We start from the raw sequence: 24,357 nt of genomic DNA on the forward strand, positions 1-24,357 counted from the left end.
ATGCAGGGGGTCAGACTCGATGATCTATTGAGGTCCCTTCCGACCCTAACATCTATGAATCTATAAATTGAAGATGCTCCCAGTTTTGTTTGCATCCATCCTGCTAATAATTAGTAGCAGTAAAATAATTAGATTATATTAAAGAGGTTTTCCTTTTGAGTAGGAACAGATGTAGATGTAATCTTTCTTTACACTAGCATACCTTGTTAAAGATCTTTCAGTCAAACTGATGTTTGAATTGTACCATTAGTGTTGCATATATACCAGGTATCCTGTAGTTATGAAGCGAACACTGACACATGATTGATTGTCTTTTAAAACTGCTTAAATGATATGCAACCACTTAAACCTACTAAATGTAATTGCCAAGCAGTCTAGAAATGGAAGGGAAAGGCAGACAATGGTGGGAAGAGACTGGGACAGAGGAGAAGAGGCAAAAGAACACTGAAGGTAATAATAGGGGTTGGAGGCTGAGAAGTTAAAAATAAGTTTGATGAAGTTGAATTTTAAACAAATGAATCTATCTGAAAAGGATTAAAGTAAAGAAAGGCTTCTCCAACAATAAAACATGAAGAGGATGTATCAAGGTGTTTAAGGAAAAGCACAGAATTGGAAGAACAAACAAGGGAGATCATTTTGCAGTTGGGTTTAAGCAATTTAAGCCTTAATGCATATATAGAAGTATTTTAACCTGATCGCTAGTTTTGTAGGGTCAGTTTTACACCTGCAATTACTTGCACGCCTAAATGCTGAAATGTACAGGTCTGTCTACCTGACTGCACATCAGATTTATAGATGTTGTTCATTGTAGTGCATGGTTGTGTAAAATACAGCCCATAGGTCAGATCTGGCCCACCAACAGCTTCAGTCCAGCCCACAGGTGGATGGCTGCCAACTCATTGGATCTAGTCTGTGGGTGGCCGGTGGCTCTGGCTGCTGGGTGGGCGGGTGGGACTGCTTCAGCCTAGCAGCATCAACCCTTGACCCAATGGAATCAGCTCTTGACCCAGGAGGGGCTTCCACTGCAGCCATTGTGGACACCACTGGCAGGTTCAGGAGCCCAGATGCAGAACCTGCTGGTGGCATCCACAGCTAATGCCACCACCCACCTGGTGCAATAGAAACTGCTGCCCATAGCCCCAACCTAGAACCTGCTGGCAGCCTTAGCTGTGGACCCAAGGAGGAGCTTCTGCCATGCCAGGTGGGCAACAATATCTCTCTCTCTCTATGTCTCTCTCTCCCTCTCTCTGTGTGCACATCTGTGTGTGCGCGCATCTGTGTATGGGCGAGTGCGCATCTGTATGTGTGTCTGTCTGTCTGTCTGTCTGTCTGTCTCTCTCTCTCTTCCCCTCCTTCCCTCCCTTCCCCTCCATCTAGAATCCAACCAAAGCTGTAATTCTCCAGGAGCCCCGACACTCAGCTGTGAACCCAGGCAGAAGCTTCACCACACTGGGCAGGCAGCAATATCAGCTGTCACTGGCAGCAGGCTCCACATCAAGGCTCTGGATCCTGGTGGCTGTGCCCAGCTGACATTGACACTTGCCTGATGGGACAGAAGCCCCCACCTGGATCCACAGCTGAGCATCAGGGCTCCTGGCAAACTTAGAGCTTCGGCTGGGTTCTGGAGGGAGGGGGAGAAAGGGAGAGAAGAGAGTGAAAGCAACAGAGAGACAGAAGAGGAGAGAGAGAGAGAGAGACGGAGAGAGAAATGGATGTGGCCCTCGACAGGTCCCCAAAGCTCATTAAGTGGCCCTCCAGCCAAAATAATTGCCCACTCCTGTTGTAGCAGCTCTTTGCAAATGCAAAGCTGTATCTGGCAAATCTGAAGCAGTATGTCAGACGCTAAGCCCTTTAAATTGTATTTAACAGTGGTTTGCCTGGATCTGTGCTCCCTCCCTTAAAACCATGGATACCACGAGTCTCTGGACAAAGAAATGGGAGACAACCATGTAACCCACTTTGGATACCATAGATCAGTCTTCTTTTCCCCAAGAGCTACAATAATATCTCATTGATGTGTGATCCTACTGGTGGAGAGCTCTTATTTCTTAACTGGAGACTGTTTAATAAGCAAGTGGCTGTATCTGTGTGGGGTGTGGGTGTTGCTTCCTGTGCTCCCTTGGACTGAAGGGGAAATTTCCTATGCTGTAGCTTAAAGCAGGATTCTTTCAAGTTTTCAATCACTTTTTTTTTCTTTTCTTTCACCTCCCAAGTGAGGGGTGCCCACTGCTAGAACAGCTGAATATCTCTTGGTGTGACCAAGTGACGAAGGATGGGATCCAGGCTCTTGTGAGAGGATGTGGGGGATTGAAAGCCTTGTTCCTGAAAGGCTGCACGCAGGTATGTCACTACAGAGACCATGTGTATTAAACTAAGTAGAACCCTGAGTTTCTGATTGCTGAAATATTGTGGATTTTGTTTTTCCAAAAAATACTAGATCTTGAATAATTTCAGTTAGATACCAGTTAGAGTGAGCGCTTCACTGAAGCTCAAATAACTTTGAACTCGGCGTGAGTAGCTGAACATAGATTTTATTTGTGTGGTCTATTGGTAGAATTACTTTTTTTTTCTGCAGGGGACATAATGGGCAAAATCATGTGCATGTGGATTTTTTAAAAAGGGAAGATAACTTGGTTAAGTCCCTGGATGGAAGTGACCCTTTTCAAGGCTCAGACAGTAATAGAAAGCCCAGCTGCAGTTGCATCTGGCACCACATGATCCAATTCCATCTCCTTGCAAAGTGGACTCTTCCAGCCTGCCAAAGTAAAATTGGACTGTAAATGACTCTTTTCAAAGGTTTTTTTTCCTGCAGCTAGACAGACAGAGTTATCATTTCCATATGTTATATCATTTCTCTAGACTGTTTCCAGACCAATATAGAGTAACATGTTATGAAGACACTTGGCATAGATGGGTCTCCAGCCCTAATACATATGATTTTAAACTGTGAATTAGCTTTTAAAGCTGAAATATGTTACTCTTCTATTACATGCCTTTTGTTGTTTTGATTTAATTTTCTTTTAACCTTATTGGGCTGTGAAAGTACCTACCCCTCAATCTAGAATTAAATTTGCATAGCATTTTTCACGTGTTACATATCTAAGAGCTTGATGTGTTAAATATGGCTAATACTGTGACTTTATTTAGGCACCCCCTAACACTTGAGAATTTGACAGTAGCTGACATCTCATTGAGCATTAGAGTCTTAATGGGAGAAGGATTCACACTGAGGATATGGACCTAACCCTGGGAAGCCAGAAAAAGGGCCAAAGAGACCAATATCATCCAAAGAACAATACCATCAAATAGTGTATTGTTTCCTTTAATATTAACATATGTTTTAGTCTTCGAATAGTGGTGCTCAATCTTTTGGTCCCATGGATCAGATGTGTGGCATAAGACTAGTCCATGGGCCAGATTGGGCCCTGCATGGCTTCGGCTAACCCCTGTATACCTAGATTGGACCCCAGGGTTTGCTGCCCCCGCTCCCCTGCTGCAAAATTTTCAGACCTGTGGGCCAGGTGACATGGCTTCAGGGAGCAAATCTGGCCTGCAAGCCAGGGGTTGAGCACCTGTGCCTTAGAGTTCCAAGTTGTGATGTGGGACTTGAATGCACAATCATCCTTTACAGACAGGCAAGCCCCTGACTGAGTGAAACGAATGCTTTGGAAACTGGTATAGTATCTACACAGATCTCAGCATGTTTATAAGCATAGGGATTTCTTTTTTAGCCACAACATTTGAGCTGAGAGGTTGGTAGACAGGCTGAAAACTAGCATTCAGCTTGCTCAACTGTAAAGGCAAGAGGAATTTTGCCAAAGAACTGATTTCCCATCTCTGTTTAAAAAACCAAAAAAACCCAAAAGAAGTGTCATGGTCGCTTTAGCACACTAGCAGATAAAACTGAAAAGACTAAAACAGTGACTTTGCAGTAAGTTATGTGGATCTCTGTTTCTCTAGCTTGAAAAAGTAAGCCTGCTGTATTTCAGATTTGTGGCTCTAGGGAATCTTCAGTAGTTAACACTTAAAAGTTTAATCCTGCAGTCCATCTTCTTTGATGTACTTGGTTCTCTTTTGCCTGAATGTTGAAACTTGGAGGGGGGAGGGTTGTTCCTCAGAAAGGGGTCTCCTAATTCCATTTTACCTCTAGTGAACATGTAAATTTCATTAGTTAGTCCTGTTGGATGTGCAGGTAGAAAGCTGTAAAAGTTTCAATATGTCAAACCACTGTGTGCAAAATAAGTCCAAATATTTGGTCTATAGCCAATAGTTTTTTAAGCTTATGTTATGAGATTTTTTAATAGCCTGTGAAACATACATGACTGTAGAGGAAAATGACTTGGTAAGAGGTTTAACAATCTGAGCCTATTTTCAGAATTCAGATCACCGAAAAAACAGCTTGAGCTTCTGGTTATTTATGGAACTCTGAAAAATATTGATAGGAATACAGCCTTGTTATCAATTATTTGCCATCTGTTCTCCTGGATATAAGAATGGCAGCATTTTTTTAGCAGTTAAAGGCAATTGGGATGCCTTTTGTGGCTGGCTGTGCTTTGGAAAAAGACATTTTTAAGAGAGCTTCACAAGTGACTTGAAGATGTGAAAATGGCATTAGCTTTGTTGACTTTCAGAGGAGCCCTGTGAAGCTTTAATTATCATCTTCTAATTTCAGTAAATTGTATTCTAATTGCATCTCTTGGTTTGTTGGTAGTCAGTTACCTTTGATCAGTTCACAGTTCATTTAAATCAATAAACTGTCCTTCCAGGTTGATCTGTGTTGGAGATCTAGAACAGCAGGAAAATACCACTTGTTTACTGCCATGCTGCATGTTTGTGAGATGTGTGGTGCTTTTTGCCACCAGCACATATCCAATTTATATCTTTTTGCACCTTTTTCTTTCAAGTCCACTTCAAATATAACAAATTGCTTCAGTCTCTAAATGTTACTTTCCTTTCTAGCTGGAGGACGAAGCACTCAAATACATTGGTGCACACTGTCCTGAACTGGTGACTTTAAACCTACAAACTTGCTTAGTAAGTAAGCTTTCATTGCGATTCCAAGGTTACATGTAGTGTATGTGTAGATGGCATATCTGAATAGAAATAAGTTAAACATAGCTCTTCAAGCCTCGGTTATGCAAGCAGACTGGGAATGGCAACTTCTTAAGCATTTAAAAATAGCTTACAAAAATAGCTTTTTTGGTTGCATTTGATATAGTTGTATGAGCCCCCAAAATAGCCTTGTTAGCATTTGGCTTGGCAGCATCATTCTGTCTGTCTTCGCCCTGCCCAAAGGCCTTTTAAGCTCATTTGCAAGACTAGCTGGAAAAATTCTTTCCATTGAGCTGGAATATTTGGTATTGCATCCAAATTTTACACTGGCTTAAATTGGATCAAGAAATGCATTTGCCCTAAGCAAAAAGGTTTTTGAACAAACCATTAACATTGCCAAAAATGTACATTTAAGCCAAAAAAGGTTGAACTGGGCAGGGTTTTTTCAGCTTTCTCACATGGAAACAGTGATAGGGCTGTCCTCTCCCTTTCCACCAAAGTTAGCAGAACCTTGCAGAACTTCAGAACTTTGCTTTACTCGTTTGTATACTTGAGAAATATTTATGTGTTGAAGTTCTCTCTGCAAAACTATCTAGAAGCTGTGGCCAGCTATAATTTTCTGTGTTGACATTGGGTGCTTATGAGGAAATGGTTAGAGGAGATATGTTAGGGAGGAGTAGGCCTCTGTCTAGAATCTGGAATATGCATCTGGAGTAAAGGTGAAAAGGAAAAGACATTCTTGATCACCACAGTATGAAATGCTGTAGTGTGGTATTTTCCTTTCATCTCATTCCAGTGTTGTCTCTCCAGTCTGCATTGTATATTATTCTTGAAAGGGGTAATGCCATTCTCTAGTACTTTTCTATGTTGGAATCAAATTTGATCAAGTCATGAAATCCAGTCATAGGCTTAGCCTGGATCCTGTTACAACCTGTTCTCCCCTAATATATCTTCTCTCATTTTCTTCTTTCCACTGTGTACATTTGTATTTACCCCATACATCTATCCTCTGGCTGGCATGACCAAATTGAGCTCCAGAATGCCATTAACTCCACTGCTACCAGCCAACATGTCACTCATCATTAGATGAGAGATTCTGCCTCAAGCATTGCCATCCCAAACTGGTTTGTGGAGTTAGAGACAGGACCAGCTGTTGCATCCTCTTTGGCCTGGGATGCAACTCCGTTGAACCATAGCTAAATTAGCCCTAGTCTGGGATTCAAACCTTTGTCTGTCATAGTGATTCCCAAAGGGTGCCATGGCAGCAGTGAAAGAGTGCTGCAAAAAATGGGTGGGGTCAGGTCCAAAAAAAAGTATGCAGTGGGTATCAAAAGTTATGTTTTGAGCACCAAGACATGAAATGAGGTTTTGAAAAAGTGGTTTGTAAATGTAAACTGTGCAGCTAAAATATGTATTGCATGGTGGCTGGTGTAACCTTTAATTTTCTAATCCACTGATGGCCAAGAAGCAGTTTTGAATAGGATTGCTGTAGAAATTAGGAGGCAGTTCTGCCCTGTTAGCTAGGGCATCCCATAGTGCCCTACTCCAGAAAATACACACATCCTAGTTCCTAAAACACTTGCATGCATATCAGATCAGTTATAGAATATGTGCATGCCATTTCTGAAGGGTTTCTGCTGTTTCAAATGTTTGAGTAAAAGTATTAGGATGTTTTTTGGTTAATAGCTTGGTTCAAGCTGAATGTCCCTTTGCCTATCTCAGAAGGCAAAATATGCAATGTGTTGCATCTCTACCTTCATTATTAAGGGTTGTGGTGGTGTGTTTTTCTTGTAGCAAATAACAGATGATGGTCTCATTACAATATGCAGAGGATGCCACAAGTTGCAATCCTTGTGTGCCTCAGGCTGTTCTAACATTACAGATGCCATCTTGAATGCCCTGGGGCAAAACTGTCCAAGGCTTAGGTAAGTTTTCAGTTGAGTCATGCAAGCTTCAGTGTCTTGATGCAAATGGGGTGAAGGTATTAGTGGTCTTGGTATTGTAACATTCTTACTGGTTTTGACTCCAGATGTCAGAATGCCTAGTCCAATTTAGAAACCTCCTCTCTTATCTCTGGACTAAGTTCCAGCTGTTCAGTGTAGGGAGGTTTTAGCTGTGTCCTAACTTTTGGTTCTGTAGAATGTAATCCTGTATGAATGGAGGAATGGCAAGACACCTCAGTGCAGCAGAGTTGCATACTGCAGGGAGCCTTATATAGAATTAGGAACAATATCCTTTTTCAGTCATTATGTATAAGCATATACTTGGTTAAAACAACTGAAATTAGGCCGGAATGGTTTGTACTAGGTACTGGAAATAGAAGTTTGCAACTCTATAGTTTTCTCTCTCAAGAGCTAGTTAACATGTCAAAATGATAATTTTAGAGCAGGTGAAGCAAAGGTGGAGTTTGCACTAATTTTCACTGTCAGATTGAGAAAGCAGGTTTCCAGTGCCATCCTTGAAGATTTTTTTTTAAATCTATAATTTATTAGGGCAAGCAGCTCCATAAAGATTAGCTGTAATTCAGAAAATGACATGGTAGAGAAAGAAAAGGCAAGAATTATCTAGCATCTGTTACAGCTGGGGGTCTTCCTATATGTTGAATAAAATAAGTAACCTCCAGAATAGAAATGGATTGTCTATAATAAGGCCAAAATTAAAGGATTATGGGTACATTGGGTACACGTGTGTGTCAACTGCATGTGTACGGAAAGCAGCTTTGAAGAAGGAAAGTTTAAAATGTACTGTTACATCTAATAGACTTATATAGTAATATTAAATTCTACTGATCTTTTGGATAAAGTGCTGTAAAACAAAATATATAGCATTTAGGAAAGTTCCACCTTAGTTTTTTAAGAATGGGGATAATGTATTGTAGCACTAAAAATTAAAAACCTGTACTTCTGCAGTTTTTTTATTTGAGCAGTCATGCTATCCTAGGAGTGAGCATCTTGCTTTCTAGACAATTGTAATGCCATGAGGGTTTAAATGCTTTATCATTATGTGCCTTGTCTATTAGGGTATCAGGAAATGCTGTTTAGTATCATGCACTGCTTGATGATGAACTCAGAAAATGAGGTAGAAGAGGACCTGTGTGTGTACTGGTGTGTGGACTTGGAAATACTCCTCTTAGATTAAATTTAGTCACTTTTTTCCCTGGGTGGATACAAGATTTTTAACAAAGCAAAATTATTTCTGTGATTATAGTATTTTTAATTCTTTCTGTACAGAATATTAGAAGTTGCAAGATGTTCTCAGCTAACAGATGTGGGCTTTACCACACTGGCTAGGGTAAGTTTCGCTTTCTCTTGTACCTGGAGCATATGCACTTTGAATGGAAACAAGAGGGTTAAGTGGATATCTAAATCAGATATTTCCCCTTAACTTTTCAACACTGTTTAGACATTTGACTCTGTTACTCTAAGAGGTCAGGCTTATCTTCTTAATAAAATGAATTGCATTTAGGAGTCAGCAGATACTTACATCTGTTTATTCTGTGCTCCATACAAGTGACATTGAATCAACCCTCGTTTTCTCTGTAAATTAAAGGAAAAGATACGTTAAAGGCATTTTAGAAGTGTCCTTAAATGGGTAAACTTGTCAGGATTTCTGTATTATGCTTTTAATGCTTTGTTTAGTGGCACTGTACTTCAGTGAACAATATGCTGTTTTAGCAGTCATGGCCAGATTTGGAAAGAACTGTAAGTAATTTTACATTTACTGTTTGGGCTTTGTATTTAACTTGATCTTGTGTATACTTACAGAATTGTCACGAGCTTGAAAAAATGGACCTGGAAGAGTGTGTTCAGGTAAGAGGTGTAACCCTTTAATGGCTCTTTGAAATGCACCGTTGTGTCACATTAGGGTGCAGATGTTTTCTGTACCATCAACGTATATAGATTTTCTAGCAAAGAAAGGACCAGTCTAGAAGCATCCCTTCGCCCCCCCGCTTTTTAAGAGACTTGCTCCAGAATCCCTATCAAGAAAAGAAGCTGCTGAGTTTGGGCAAAAAAGAGACTTGTATGTTTATCATTTTTCCTGTTTTGCAGTAGAGAAATGTATTGAAAATGTGAACAAATCTGAAGATGTTATCTAATCTGCAAATCATAGACCTCTCTGGAAACCTGATTATTTTAAGAACCCCAAGCCCCAGAATGAGATCTTTTATTCTTGAGAAATGGAAAGGTCTTTATTACATAAACATAGTAAGAAGAGGTCAATGAAAAGAATTTCCAAATATAAATTCCAAATATAAGATAATGTAGCTGAAGTGTTTGAACCATTACAACTTTGCATGTAAGGATGGGAGAAAAACAATAAGAAGAAATAAAAGTGAGATGTCCTCCAACCAAAAATCTTCCCAGAAGGTAGTAGGATATAGTGCTTTACCAGCCACTGACTCTGTTACTGCTTACTCTTACTCTTACTCTTACTCTTAATAATAGCTGTGCACCACAGATTCATACAGTAGTTTTTTTTATAGAAATGAACACTAAGTTTAGGAGTATATGCCCTCAGTGTGATAAAATTTTAAGGTAAGAGTTAAAAGATAAAATGACTCAGTAATTTGAGGTAAAAAAGCCCATGAAGGCAGCTTTCAATTAGAAGTAGTTAGGAAATTCAGGTAATGGGGTTTTGCTTCCTGCAGTGAGAGAATAGTCTGGCCCCAGTATTCTCTGCTTCCTTATGTTTATAGAGTAGGAATTCAGAAAGGCCACAAGAGAGGAAATTACAATGGTCCAGACAGGATGTGTTCTAAAGCTGATCTGACAAGGAAGAAGAAAACTTGGGCTGTGTCTTTTTAGGTGCTTTGTACAAAGACAGCCTAGCAAGTTTCTTTCTTAAGGGCCAAAGGAGGTTCCGCTTGCCTAGAAGTCTGTTTTATTATGGCAATAAGATGCTGTAGTAACTTAAAAACTGACAAAGTGTGCAAACGTTCAGAGCCGAGAGTAGAAGGGGTTCAGGGCCATTTTATTAATGTGTTTGATCTTCAGTAGTAAACTAACATTTTGGAGAACTATTTTTTGTTAGACTGTTCTACCCTGCCTCTTTCATTGTGAGCTTGTTTCATAGATTTTCATAGATTTCATAGACATTAGGGCTGGAAGGGACCTCGGAAGATCATCGAGTCCAGCCCCCTGCCCAAAGGGCAGGAAGTCAGCTGGGGTCACAGGATCCCAGCAAGATAAGCGTCCAGTTTCATCTTGAAGGTGTTCAATGAAGGCGCTTGAACCACCTCCGGCGGCAGGCTGTTCCAGACCTTGGGGGCTTGGACAGTAAAGAAATTCTTCCTTATGTCCAGCCTGAAACGATCTTGAAGTAGTTTGTGACCATTCAACCTCGTCATCCCTTGGGGCGCTCTGGTGAACAAACGTTCCCCCCGATGCTGGTGGTCACCCCTGATAAACTTGTAGGTGGCCATCAGATCACCCCTGAGCCTGCGCTTTTTCAGGCTAAAGAGCCCCACGGCTCTCAGCCTGTCATCATAGGGTCTGTTTCCCTGACCTCTGATCATGCGCGTGGCTCTTCTCTGGACTCTCTCAAGCTTCTCCACATCCTTTTTGAATTGTGGAGCCCAAAACTGGACACAGTACTCCAGCTGCGGCCTCACTAAGGCCGAGTACAGGGGGAGAATGACGTCCCGGGATTTGCTTGAGAAGCATCTATGGATGAAAGCCAGCGTTTTGGTCGCTTTACTAGCCGCCGCATCGCATTGCAGGCTCATGTTCATCTCGTGGTCAATGATGACCCCCAAGTCTCTTTCTTCCATAGTGCTAGCCAACATAGCACTGCTGAGCCTATAAGGATGCGGTGGGTTTTTTTCCCCCCAAGGTGGAGAACCTTGCATTTATCGGCGTTGAACACCATCAGATTCTCGTCCGCCCACTTGCTGAGCCTGTCCAGGTCAGCCTGGATAACCTGCCTGTCTTCTGGTGTGGATGCTTTGCCCCAAAGTTTGGTGTCATCGGCGAACTTGGCCAGTCCGCTTCTGACTCCAGTGTCCACATCATTAATGAAGATGTTGAACAGTATGGGTCCAAGGACAGAGCCTTGGGGGACCCCACTGGTCACAGGACACCACGATGAGTGACTTCCATCGATTACTACCCTCTGGGTCCGACCCCGGAGCCAATTTCCCAGCCAGTGGATCGTGGAGGACCCAAGGCGACAATTGGCCAGTTTCTCCAAGAGGCGATCATGGGACACCAGATCGAAGGCTTTTTTGAAGTCAAGATATATGACATCAATCTCTTCTCCCTTGTCCAGGTGATAGGTCACCTGGTCGTAGAAGGAAATGAGATTGGTCAAGCAAGACCTACCCGCAACAAATCCATGCTGGCTATCCCTTAAGATGTTGGCGTCGGCCAGTCCATTAAGGATGGCCTCTTTAATAAACTTTTCTAAGATCTTCCCCGGGATAGAAGTCAGGCTGATGGGCCTATAGTTAGCCGGATCCACTTTCCTCCCTTTCTTGAAGATAGGCACCACATTGGCCTTCTTCCAGTCTTCGGGCACTACACCAGAGCGCCAAGAGTTCTCAAAGATCCGTGCTAGAGGCTGGGCTAAGATGCTCGCCAGCTCCTTGAGTACCCTGGGGTGAAGATTGTCAGGGCCAGCTGACTTGAAGGTATCCAGCTTCTCAAGATGTTCTTTCAGAAAGTCAGCATTAAGGGAGGGCAGGGGACCACCCTCACCCGGACTTCCCGGCCCTGTAGCGGGCATGGGCGTCCCATGGGACTGATGAAAGACTGACGCAAAGTACCTATTTAATAGGTTGGCTTTTTCCTAATAATTTTTCCTTAATAAAAAAGTTAGGAAAACATGGTGGGAGGGGAAATTATATACCCATTTTGGTTTCATAAGAACAGATTCAAAGAGCCTCACATATCTGAAAAAGGACTTTCATCAAAAGCAAGGAAAATCCAACTTATCTGATATGTCAAATGGAAAGAGCAAACAGAAAAAGAGCTTTAAAAACTCCTTTGGAAAACCCTTCCTAAGGGAAGTGAGGGGAAAGAACACCTACATAACACATTAAAAATCTTTCTCAGGTTCCATATTAAAGGATCGATATGAACTTTTACCTACAGTGTAGGCCAGCTAAGGACAATCTCCAGAAACGTTCAGGAGTTAGTAACTGTCAGTTTTAGATGATGTACAGGTTTCCCCTAGCTTCATGCTGTACATGCGTTCCTGGAAAACAGCGCATAACTGGAATTCGCGTAAAGGGAGCCCGCTTTGGAAGAGATACGTTCCAAAACCTCAACTGTACTGACCCCCAGACCCATTTCTTCCACTTTTACAAGATCGTTTTGGTACTCAGCAACAGCACAGTACACAAGCACAGGGCACTATCGCAATGGGGATGGCAACTAGAGAAACACGTCTCAGACAACGAGCGAGGAGCGCAGATCCACAGAGGAGACTATATCTGGGTGCGCATCATTCCCACAATACACCACACAAAGCGGTTGACTGCAGCCTTCCACCACACCGATCGCATAAGAATGAATTTACCTTGCATATAACGAACTTTTGGTATAAAAAGGGTCATCGCATAAAAGTGATTTTGCACATACAGAACCCGCATAAAGTGAGGGAAACATGTACAGCAGAATGTCACTTTCATTTAGGCACAGTTCAAATTAGGAAGAAAGTTGTTTTGTGAAAGTTCCAGTCTGAAAAGACTTTTTTGTCTCTTCCAGATAACAGATAGTACATTAATCCAACTTTCCATACACTGTCCACGGCTTCAGGTTTTGGTAAGTGGTGTTTGTATAGGAATATTCAGTGTGTCTCTTCCTAAAATAAATGATCCTACCTATCAGAGATTTCCTGTATGACTTCCCGGGCATATGCTGGTTATACCCAGTCTGTATGAGATGAAGACAATAGCTCTATTTCATCTCTAATATGGTGGTTGTAACTTGTGGCGACTGTTAATCTTAGAATGCACTGCTCTATTTCAGCTAGAGCTCCTGGAGAGCAAGGTATATAGTTGCTCTTTTGAATGCATCTTTTGGTCCACGAATTATAGCTTAATCAATACATGCTGATCAAAGGAGAGTGTTGTAATTTATTTTCATGCTTTGCTTCCCTGCCAAAATCCTTTAGGCGCCTTTGATTTTAAATTGACATTGTACTCCCTCTGCTATTCTGTGAGGGTGCTACTACATTTTGATTCCTAAGATCTGCAGTTGCACATTGTGTGATCCAGTAAGGAATTTTTCTACATCTTATTATTGTATTGCTGTTTGCTATCTTGAAGGTTATTTCAGTGATTTCATGCTTTGTACGGCCATTTTCAGGTGATAAGTTCTTGTTACAGGATCAGGCTTGGGATTCTACCTTTTTTCAAAATATCCTTACCGTTTAAGGGCTTTTCCCCCCTATTTTCTTTATTGTAACACTTTTCCTTGTCATTTTAGAAATCTGGTTAGTGTTTATCATGTATATTGACAAATCAGTGTGTGAGTGTAGACAGAGATACTGACTCAATTGTTTGTTACAGATTTCTCTGGTCCAGAGGTATATTATTAATGGCCTAGTGTCTGTATGAATCTGCCCTTGGAGAAAACAAGAAAGGAAGGATGGTCCCATGGATAGGGTCCTAGCTTAGGACTTGGGAAGCCAGGGTTTAAGTCTCCCTGTGCATTTGTTTCCATCTATAAAGTGGGATACTAGTACCCATTAGTTCACAGGGCTGTTGTGAAGATGGATAAATGTAAATCAGTCGTTCTCATTTGGAGTGTGAAGATTATCAAGGGTGTCACAGAAGCAGTGGCCAGGTAAACTTCCCTGTGTGTTCCCCCTGCATTAGGGTTGTTCTCTAATCAGCTTCTGTTTTCAGAAGGAGTATTGTGGGTGCTGAACCAGAAAGAGCTGCACTGCATGAGGTAGCTTCTGCCTGCTTTAGGGTGGTCAGAGCCCTAGTATTAGGAGGAACATGCACAGCCCTTCCTGGGACAGCTGTGCAAGACAGGTCAGTTCCATTCCAGTTGCACATCCCTTCTCAACAGCAGAACCTAGCTAAGAAGCATTGGGGTAAGCTGAGGCAGCACCACCAGTGGTTTTCAGCGGGGGGAAGCCGCTGGCTGTGGAATCAAAAAAGCATTAGTCGAGTGCCTTGACCCTGAAAAGGTTGAGAACCACTGATCTAGATTGTGAGTTGCTTAAGTAACAGAGTGATTGTTGTGGGGATAAGGATCAAAGGTGAAAAACTGCCACCCTCCTTTCTTGACACTCCTTTGGAAGCTGTCTTTGCTGAAAGGCAGTTGAATAAGAATCACTGTCACCTCTGAGTCTAAATCCTACTCTAGGTGCGAGATGTATGTTAATACTTTTCTCTGGAGACCTGTGGGACCTAGCAGCCTTGGCTATACTCACTCACCTATAAAGGGTTATTCATAGAATGAAGGGTGTAAATGACAGACCCCAATGAACAGAACTAAGGCAAGGAACAGAGGAATAAAAGGGTTCTCTTTGCTAAGCTTTAAAGAATGAAGGTTTCTGGCTTGTAACTGTTGGTACTCAAATTTAGCTCGTACGTGTGTTATAAGATTCAGTCCCTCATAATATGTTTTTTCAGGTTGACTGGAAATCTGCTTCATACAGGAATCAAGCACCTGCAAGTCAGATCTTCCTCTCTATTAAAATCTGTTCTTTCAGGGGGAAGGAGTGTAATAACAAAACGCTACTGGAGAATGGAGCTCACTGAAAGTGCTCCTGTTTTATCTGTGCTGTTTCTTCAAATTTAAATTCTGTGGCTGAAAGATTTTCAGATCTAAAGCCTTTGGCCAGGGTCTTCTAGTGTCATTTGGACTGGCAGGTCCCATAGCATTAAGCTTCACTCTATATGCAGAGTTTCTCTGGGATCTTCTCCCAGTGCGTTCTCCCTTGCAGCAGCTCCTGTTTTTTTATCTTCTGCAAAGCAGATGGCACGTGAGCTATAGAGATACTCCAGTGATGGGCTGAGCAGCATTTGAGATAGTTGAAGTTTCCCAGTTCACCATACAGTTCAGTTTAACATACAAGAATATTTAAAAATAAGGGCAGCTCACAAATGGAATGTAAATCTATGCCATTTTGATAATGCTAGTCTCTGTAGGTTCTCAAAAGTATTGCCACAGTGGCTGAGGGACTTCTTTTCAGTATTTAAGGACAGATAAACTTCTGATGAGGGTATATCTTGTAGCTGAGATTTGTTCCCTGTCTCTCTACAGTGCTTGGCTGCTCTTCTGTCTCTCTCTTCCATTAGCTCTAGATTTATATCAGTTTTCCCCTTTGGTCTCTAGAAATCTTAGGCTGTTAGAGAAGCCCATGGATTCTGGTCCCTGGAGTTTGGAGCTCAAAACTATCTCCAGGGTTAAGAAACACCTGCAAATCTACCATGTCAGACTTCGGGGCAAGTATGGTATAGTCTAGAAATCTGAGTTCATTCCATCTCTTCTCTAAGAAGCTTAGTAGCATGATATTATCCACAGCTGTACATCAGGTTGCAGCACAAACCACTAACCCCTTCTCTTTGGTTGCAGAGTTTATCACACTGTGAGTTGATCACAGATGATGGGATTCGTCACTTGGGGAATGGTGCCTGCGCACATGATCGTCTGGAAGTGATCGAGCTGGATAACTGTCCATTGATCACAGATGCTTCCCTGGAGCACCTGAAGAACTGTCATAGCCTGGAGAGGATAGAACTTTATGACTGTCAACAGATCACACGGGCAGGAATCAAGAGACTCAGGGTAAAAAAACAACGAGTATTGCTAAAGCTTTGACTTCAAATTTTCTTCAGTAACTGCATTTCTCCCTAATAGGGTTTTTACATATGTTAAAGTCAGGGAGGGTTTGAGGACTGGACCCAGTGGTGATGCGTACGGGTTGCATAGGGGTGCATGTGCACCCCCTGAGAGCGCCGGCGCACCCCCTGACTGGCCGCACTCGCCGCTTAGACGATGGGCAGGGGGGACAAGCGGGAGTGCCGGTGCCTCCTCTGCAAGCAGCAGCCACAGCTGCTCCCGGAAGCAGCTGCAGTGATTGGTCGTCGCGGGATCAGCCACGAGGGGACGCTTGCCCACCCTGACTAATGTGGCACCAGTCACCCATGACTGGTACAAGTTCTTTAGCTTGCCTGAGAGAGAGGAAGGACAACATTTAAGCAAAGGCTGAAGATGGTAAGCACTAGCTAGTGGGGAAGGAATGGTGTCTCTTCCCTCCAGTTGCTGTTTCAGCTAAGAAGCCCAGTGAAGGAATATGGGAGAACGAGCTCACTGTTGATCACATCATAGACATGACGCTCTTTCATAAAACTGAGTATCTGACATCATTTCTCAATAAAAAATTAGTACCAGGGTCAGTAATAGAATGGTCTCTTATATTGGTTGCTATAATTTTATGAAGTGCATTGCAGTAGACTTTAGACTGACATAGCCCTGTGTGCTGGTAAATTATTTGAGCAAATCCTTTGTATTTTTAATCTTTTGGAGATAGTCCAGTACCCTGACCAGTAGGAAATACTAAGATTCAGGATATCTGGATTCAGTTCCCAGCTCATTCCCTCCTAATACGTGTTACCCCATCTGTAGTATGGGAATAATGCTACTAACTTCCTTTTTAAAGTGTTTTCAGGACTACAGATGAAAAATGTTGTGTAAGAGCTAAGTATTATTTGACTACTGTCAAGAAATACCTGAATCAAATGGCAATTTTTTGCTTACTGTTTTCAGTTTGTTTTTCCACTTGTTGGCTGAATCCAAGAGCTTAATTCACAATAAGCCTCTAAACCAAGGGTCGGCAACCTATGGCACATGTGCCCAACATGGCACGTGGCATGGTTTTTATTGGCATGCGGGCTGCTTCCCGCCCCAAGGGGCGGGAAGGGGCATGCCCAAATTGAGCAGCACATGGCAGCCTGGGAACAGCCTTGTGCTGCTGCTAACACCTGTGTTAGCTAGCGGACCCAAGCCCTGGAACACCCTGCCACGCCGGCCAGGTAACAGCCCCTGGCCCCAAACCTAGCCCGGCCCACTGCGGGCCCTGTCCCCGGCCACATCCGTGCCCTGATGGCTCCAGCCCCAACCCCATGCTGCCAGCAGGCCCCAGCCGGCACCATCGCTGCTGCAGGCCCCGGCCTGGCCATGTGCTGCTGGCAGCCTGGCCCCATCACCACCACGAGCCCCAGGCCTGTGCCCAGCCGGCCCCATCGCTGAGGTGGACTCCGTCCCTGCGCCTGGCCACATGCTGCCAGCGGCCCTGCCCCATCGCCCCCGTGTGCCCCATCCCCAGGCTCAGCCCCATTGCTGCCACAGGCCCCATCCCTAGGCCCGGCCACATGCTGCCGGCGGCCCAGCCCCAGCCGGCACCATTGCTGCTCCCAGCCCAGTGCCAGCGCCGGACAAGGGCCATCTGCAGCGTCGGGATGGGGCCGGGGCCGCGGACCTGCCCAGGCCCTGGCCCCATCCCGGCACTACAGAGGGCCCCGGCAAACAAGCTGCCGACGGGCCGGGCTCTGGTCGGCACCACTGCCACCATCTGCCCCAGCCAGGTCAGGGTTGTCGGCAGCGCCAGGATGAGGCCGGGGCCCATCCGTGCTGCTGGCAGGCGTGGCTCTGGCCAGCACCTCCATCACCGCTGCTGGGCCAGGACCATCGGCAGCACTGGGGTGGAGCCAGGGCCCGCGCTCTATCCTGGTGCTGCGGGCAGGCCCAGCCATGTGCTGCCGGCAGGCCCGCCCCTAGCCAGCACCGCCACTGCCCGCCCCAGCCCAGCACCACTGCTGGGCTGGGGCCATGTGCAGCACCAGGATGAGGCTGGGGCCTGGGCACGGCCCTGGCCCCATGTTACCGGTGGGGCGGGCCCCAGCCCCAGCCCCATCCTAGTGCTGCCGGTGGACGTGGCCCTGGCCGGCACCTCCACTGCCGCTGCTGGGCCGGGGCCACCAGCAGCACGGGGATGGGGTTGGGGCCAGGGCCATCGGCAGTGCTGGGAAGAGGGCTGGGGCTGGGGCCAGGGCCCAGGCCTGTGGACCTGTGCGGGCCTCAGCCCTATCCCGGCGCTGCCAGCAGGCCCAGCCACGTGCTGCCGGTGGGCCCGGCCCCGGCCGGCCCCGCCACCCCGCCACAGCCCAGTGCTGCTGCTGGGCTGGGGACATGTGCAGTGCCAGGATGAGGCCAGGGCCTGGGCCCCATCTTGGCGTTGCAGATGGCCCTGGAACCAGCCACGTGCTGCCAGCGGGCCGGGCCCCAGCCCTCACCACCACTGCCAGCCCCAGCCCAATGCCACAGCTGGGCTGGCCCATTGACAGCATGGGGATGGGGCTATGGACCTGCGCGGGCCCCAGCCTCATCCCGGCACTGCCAACGGCCCCAGGCTGCCCACAGCCTGGGCCCTGGCCCCAGCCATGTGGTGCCAGGTGGCCCTGGCCTCAGCCCTGCGCTGACCACGGCCCCAGCCCTGCTCCACACTCATTTTGTTTTTCTTATATGCCGGCACTCCAGCACCTTTCAAAGTAGACGTAGTTTTTTCGGCACTCCAGCCAAAAAACGTTGCCTACCCCTACTCTAAACCATTGTTGTAGATTTGCAAAGTTTGGCTCCCTTTTTATTTCGGGGTGTATTTAAAAAAAACAAACATTAGCTCCACATATGTAATTTAGAAAAGAAAAGGGCACACAACTATTATTCAGGACCATCACTACCTCTCTCTAGTTCATCAGTGAAGGCATCTGATAAGGCTCTGAAATTTTACTGAGTGAGGAAATACAGGTAGAAGAAATTTGCTAGCATGGGAGAGGTTGTAGTTTCCAGAGCCCCTTAGAAAACTGAAGTTGTACATGAGAAAGAACTTGATGACAATACAGTAAAATGAAATTCTAAATCTTCACTGGGATCTGTAGAGGTCTTGACCCTTTAGTGAAGGGGGGAAAGATGCTTTCATTTAGACAGTCAAGTAAAGAAAAAAGAGTAGGTCTGTCAGTGTTCCACCTGTTCTTTTGCTACTTGCCTCTAATGTTTCACTGTCACTGCTGTTTTTTCTTTAAATAATGTGTTTATCTTTTCAGACCCATTTACCCAATATTAAAGTCCACGCCTACTTCGCTCCTGTGACTCCACCTCCATCAGTAGGGGGCAGCAGACAGCGCTTCTGCAGATGTTGCATCATCCTATGACATTGGAATTGGTCCTCCTTGCAAACTGAGTATTTAATTATACTTCTAGAATTATGGTGGACACCAGTATCTTCAAGGAAAGTGATCCCAGTGTCATTTGCAAGGGCCAGTGAAAAGGGGGCTGTGGTGCCAGGCCCCTGTAGCCACCCATACACACGCATATACACACACCACCCGTTCCAGCAAACTGATGAACTCTACGACATGGGAGCTGGATCTGTGTTGGCATTTCTGTAGGTGGATTGGTATAATTCTGAACCATTCCTACTGGGCATGCTCAGAAGAAATCACAGGGGGGGGAGGGTGTGTAAACCCCAAATAACTTGCTGCTGCTGTTGATGATGAAATAGTAGTGGAAACCCTTCGAAGTGGGGAGAGGGAGTGAAATGAACATGCTTGAATCTTGCATCCACTGTCCAAAAAAAAGGTTTTGTATCCATTCTTCAGTAAGGGAATGAAAACAGCAGCCATTGTGAGACATGATTTACTGTGCTTCTGTACTTCCTTGTTCCCATGCTAACCACACTGTGTGTGCTCACATTGAAGGTTCATCAGTTTCTTCTGTGTTTCGTAGCATTCAACTCAGAGGCTTCCTAGATTGTTGTGATATAGCTTGAAATCTGTAATGTCAGGCTCATTTTTTTTATCCTCCCCCTCATTTTTTTACAGATTTATAATCCAGTAATTTTTCAAGATTATCAAACACAAAAGTTATGTATCAATAAAAAGACACTTTTTACCATTAGAAAGCTGAGCCTGGAATTGCCTGTCTGATGGCAAGACCTTAAATAGACAGTTGAAGGCACAGGCTAGGCTTTCATGGGCTTACTTGCCCATTTTTACCAATTGCTGGCTCTCCAAACTTTTTGCATTTCAAGTTTTACTCCAGTGAAAATGTAGCTCACAATATAGAGGACACAGCTCTAGTTCACAGTCCAATTCTTGATTCCCTGTCCTTTCCCCAAAGAAGCAAAATCACATTACTCTTTATTGTCATGGTCAAGGAATAATGATTCACTAATTAAAGTGGAAAGAACAGCAGTCCTGAAAATCTGTTGCTGGTTATTGCCACATTGCTGTATACTGAGTTTGTAAACTTTCAGCAGTTTCACTGACTTCTGCATATTCCACAGGTAAGTGTCTTGCCCTGGAGTGAAGTGTGGGCTCACTGTATACCACAAGGACATATCTTGCTTTCAGTTCCTCACCTTTCAAACAAGGGGAATGTCCTCACCTGTTAATCAGCTAGATCTGTGTACCAGCTGCTTTTTGGAATAATTCAGGCAAATTTAACCCAGGTGCTTCAGGTGAAAGAGTCTGTGCCAGCCTCGGTGAACTTACTGCTTTCCTCAGTGGCGACACGTAGGGGATGCACGGGAGTGCATGGTTACCCCCTGAGAGCACTGGTGCACCCCCTGACAGGCAGCACTCCCTGCTTAGGTGACAGGCGGTGGGGCAGGCAGGAGCGCTGGTGCCCCCCTTGAGTGCCAGCCAGGGAGTGGGGACACTAGCTGAAGCACCACTGGCACTTCTGGGAGCGCTGCTTGCGCTTCCCGGTCAGCAAAATCGACTGCAGGGGGACGACCCCCTCCCCCCCCAGGTTGCTGACTGGTTGTTGGGAGGGCATGTGCCACTCAGGCAGCACCAGTTGCCTGTGGCTTTCCTGATGCCTGGAGTCCAGGTTGCCTGGTTACAAAACAGGCAAAGCAGATGGGCTGGCAGCAAAGGCTTAATAGGGCAGAGCTTGGTCAGACTGTAACAGGTTCCTGGAAGATGATATCAAGTATAAATAATTGCTCTCTCTGCTGTCCACACTTAAGGGAGAGAAGGGAGAGTATGGATTTGTGAATTGGTCCCAACTGAAAAAAAAAAAGAGCAAGCATGGTCAGTTATCTTAATTGTTGAAAGCTGAAGCAACAGTCCTCCATCTTTATGGAGAAGAATTACATCAGATGCGGAAGAAGAGATGATTTTCTAAAGTACTAGTAATAGATTTTAGAGCCCTGGGGGGGTTAATTTTTCCCCTATATGATTAAATTGAGGGCAGTGTTGCCTCCTCAGGCTCTATCAGCATCTGAGTAATTCAGTCTGTTGAAAGGGTCATTTTAGTACCAGATGAGCTGTATTTTCTTCATGTACAACAATTCATTTTTCCCAACCTCTCAGTATGTTTCACAAGGTCTTGCAGACTCTCAAATCTTCTGGGAAGTCGCACAGAAGAATCTCAGTATGCCCATTGTTTAAAAGGACACTGTCTACTTTTTTCCTCCCCTATTGATTTTATTTTTAATCTGTTTTATTTATTAAGTCTTTGTAGAAGCGTGGATAATCTCTTCTCAATAACTGTGTTTTTATTCCATTTGCAAAACTTGATCCTTTCCCTTGCTTTCAATGTGGCAAAAGGTGTTTATAGCAGCTGGTTTTATAACTATTTCAACTTACTGACCTTCTGGGCAGGCTATGTGTATCATCAGTTTGTATACCAGCAACCATCAGTGTTAGCACAGCTCTGGGAAGACTCTCAGAGCTAGTCTGTTGAGGCAGGGGGAGAAATAATTTTGGTTTGATAAACCCTGATATTGCCTATTTAATTTCTTGGTAATGGAATGGTGGGTTTTGGACTCGATTATAGAACCCAAAGCATTTTCTTTAACAGGGTAATGGCATAAGGTAGCCCAGACTATTTGACAGTGTCCTTTCAAGTAAAAAATTGTCTCTAAATGGACTCTTCCTTATGTGTGTATTTATAAATACCAATAAACAACCATTTTCCAAGTCTTGTCGTATTAGAGAATGCCTTTGTAGAGCAAAAGCTTTTACACCCAGTAGTGCATATGCTCTGCCTTCTGGAATTCTGTAATACGTCCCAGGTTCATCCCTCCTGCCTGTGTGTTGACTAGCTGTTAATCAAAGGTAGGGACTTGCTAGTCATTGGTGGGGGGGCAGGGTTAGATCACAACCCAAGCACTGCTGATGGAATTGGTCAAGAGACTGGAGCTCAGGTATTTGACCGGATGGATATAGTTTGTATTAAGATCAAGGGACCATCTTTGTAAGGGTATTTGGGGGGGGTTATTTTTATTTTTTCCAGGGGCAAATAGTGGAAAATAGCAGAACTCTTGAAAACTTTAGGGAGGAACAAATTTATCTTATTTGAGTATCTGATCTGATTTAAAGACTTGTGCCAAATAAATAAACTAAATCAAGAACAACAGACATCTCACTTGGTGTCTTTTCCAGCCTTCTGGATCAAGCAATAGGACCTGGTCAGTGCAGGTCTAGGGTGTAAGTTGCCATTGACTGTTGCATTAATTTATTGGACCCTTCCTTACCCTCCACCGGAAATCCACATGTACAACCCAAAATCCTGAGATGCTTCCATAGCAATCCATGTGATCAGCACAGGTAGTGGTATGAGTGGGACTGCATCTTCTTTCCTTGAGCAGAAATGCTTTTCTGTAGCTTATCTGTCTTTTCAGCACTTCACTGATCACACGTTACAAGCTACTGTTAACGTGTTCCATGGACTAACATCGTAGTTCTCTATAGTGGGTGTACTTTTGGGGGTGCTCTGGGAGAGGGGGCAAGAGACTGTGAGAAACCTTAGAAATGGGTAGAGTGGTAGAGAAAATGGTTCACAAAGTAGAAGATAGCAGGAAAACTGAACCTGGTGCATTTGTGATTCTCCAGCAGAGGTGTTATGAAGAGATCTGATGCAACCAAAATACAAGGTTTTTTTCTTATATTTTTTTAAGAACAGCAGCACTTTCAATCATGATTCTGTAACTGCTCCTGAAGAAATGGGGACAAAGCAAACATGCTGTTACAATGAATATTAACACCCCCCACCCCTCCCCAATCCTATTTTCTAAACATCGTTGTATTCTTCTTTTCCTTTTTTTATTTTAATCTGAATGTGTTGTTCATGGCTGGCCGATGGTGTCATAGGTTTGGTTTTTTGTTTTGTTTTGGGTTTTTTGGGAGGGGGGATGAAATGGATGGGTGGAGGGGAGACCAGTATGACAAGGTTCTTCACTACAGTGTCTCATTTGGAGGATGAGTGCTGGGCAGAGACAAGGGTTCAACTGACCTTTGTCTGTAGAGGCTGTGGCTTTCCTTTTGGTGAGGGAGTATCCAAACTTGACCAAAAGTCACCCCCCACTCCCTTTCCTGATCATACTAAAATTCTACAGCTTGACACTGTGCTTCCCAATCCCATTTCTGGCTTTGGAAGCTATGCAGACTGGGCCAAACAAAGATCTTTCAGAGCTGCTTCACAGTCTATGATCAGGGCAAGATGTATCTTGCTGCCTTGGGCTCTTGATTCAGTTTCTCTTGTCTTATGAGAACAGCCTCTTCTCTGGGTTACATGCCCAAAAGTATACAACCCCAGTATTGTCAATTACAGTAGTATCCCCTCTTACAGAATGGTTTTCTCAGCATGAGACCACTTCTCTGCTCAAGTCTGTGGGTTTTTAATGCTTCTCATCTTGTTTACACTCCATTCCAGATGAAGATCTACTCCCTTATCACTTTGCAGCTGCAGGGAATACATTTTATATTGATAGGATCTTACCTCTTTGGATTCCACAATGGAATAACTTTTCTAATATAGAACATTGCTTTCCTTTCTTGCAACACACAGAGGATGATATAAATAGGTTTCCATTGCAGAAATTAACATTTACTCACTGTTTTTACTTGAGTAGTGTTTGTTTGTCTTTTAAAGGAACAAGGTTCATTAAACTGCCAGCATCAACTACTTATTGCTTACTCTTGCTTGCCCCTCAATCCTGTTTACAGTCCTTGCTGAGACATGTTTTCCTGGGGTCCCTCGAACAAGCATAATCTCTCCACAGTCACGCTCAGACCATTCCTTTTCTGGGCCCCATCAGCTTTTGTCTCATGGGTCTGATACATGGCTGTTCTAAAGCAGTCGCCCCATGCATTCTGGCTGGGCAAACAGTGTCAGCAGGACTACCCACGCATTAGGCATGACATTTAGATTGGCTATAAGGCCCACACAGATGAAGTCTTGGACACTCTTTAGTTCTTACTGAGAGACAATCCCTTTCCCACAGGCATCCCACTGAGAACGAGCCTGCTGTGCAGTCACCCCCTACAAGCCGCTGCCC

At 44.4% G+C, this 24,357-nt stretch overlaps 1 protein-coding gene across 3 annotated transcripts in view; it reads left to right on the forward strand.

Annotated features, from left to right (window-relative positions):
- The window catches only part of FBXL20 (F-box and leucine rich repeat protein 20), an 84,358-nt gene extending 63,275 nt beyond the window's left edge, over nucleotides 1–21,083 (forward strand). For all 3 annotated transcript variants that reach the window (XM_025202885.1, XM_025202886.1, XM_006022595.3), the window contains 8 exons: nucleotides 2,214–2,340; nucleotides 4,960–5,034; nucleotides 6,847–6,977; nucleotides 8,283–8,343; nucleotides 8,817–8,861; nucleotides 12,759–12,815; nucleotides 15,588–15,800; nucleotides 19,115–21,083. In XM_025202885.1, the coding sequence (XP_025058670.1) occupies nucleotides 2,214–2,340; nucleotides 4,960–5,034; nucleotides 6,847–6,977; nucleotides 8,283–8,343; nucleotides 8,817–8,861; nucleotides 12,759–12,815; nucleotides 15,588–15,800; nucleotides 19,115–19,222 (817 nt within the window). In that variant the 3' untranslated portion in view covers nucleotides 19,223–21,083. The remainder of the gene's footprint in view (nucleotides 1–2,213; nucleotides 2,341–4,959; nucleotides 5,035–6,846; nucleotides 6,978–8,282; nucleotides 8,344–8,816; nucleotides 8,862–12,758; nucleotides 12,816–15,587; nucleotides 15,801–19,114) is intronic.
- The last annotated feature ends 3,274 nt before the right edge of the window (nucleotides 21,084–24,357 follow it).

The sequence above is a fragment of the Alligator sinensis genome, unplaced genomic scaffold, assembly GCF_000455745.1.
Source record: "Alligator sinensis unplaced genomic scaffold, ASM45574v1 scaffold886_1, whole genome shotgun sequence".
Taxonomy (NCBI): domain Eukaryota; kingdom Metazoa; phylum Chordata; order Crocodylia; family Alligatoridae; genus Alligator; species Alligator sinensis.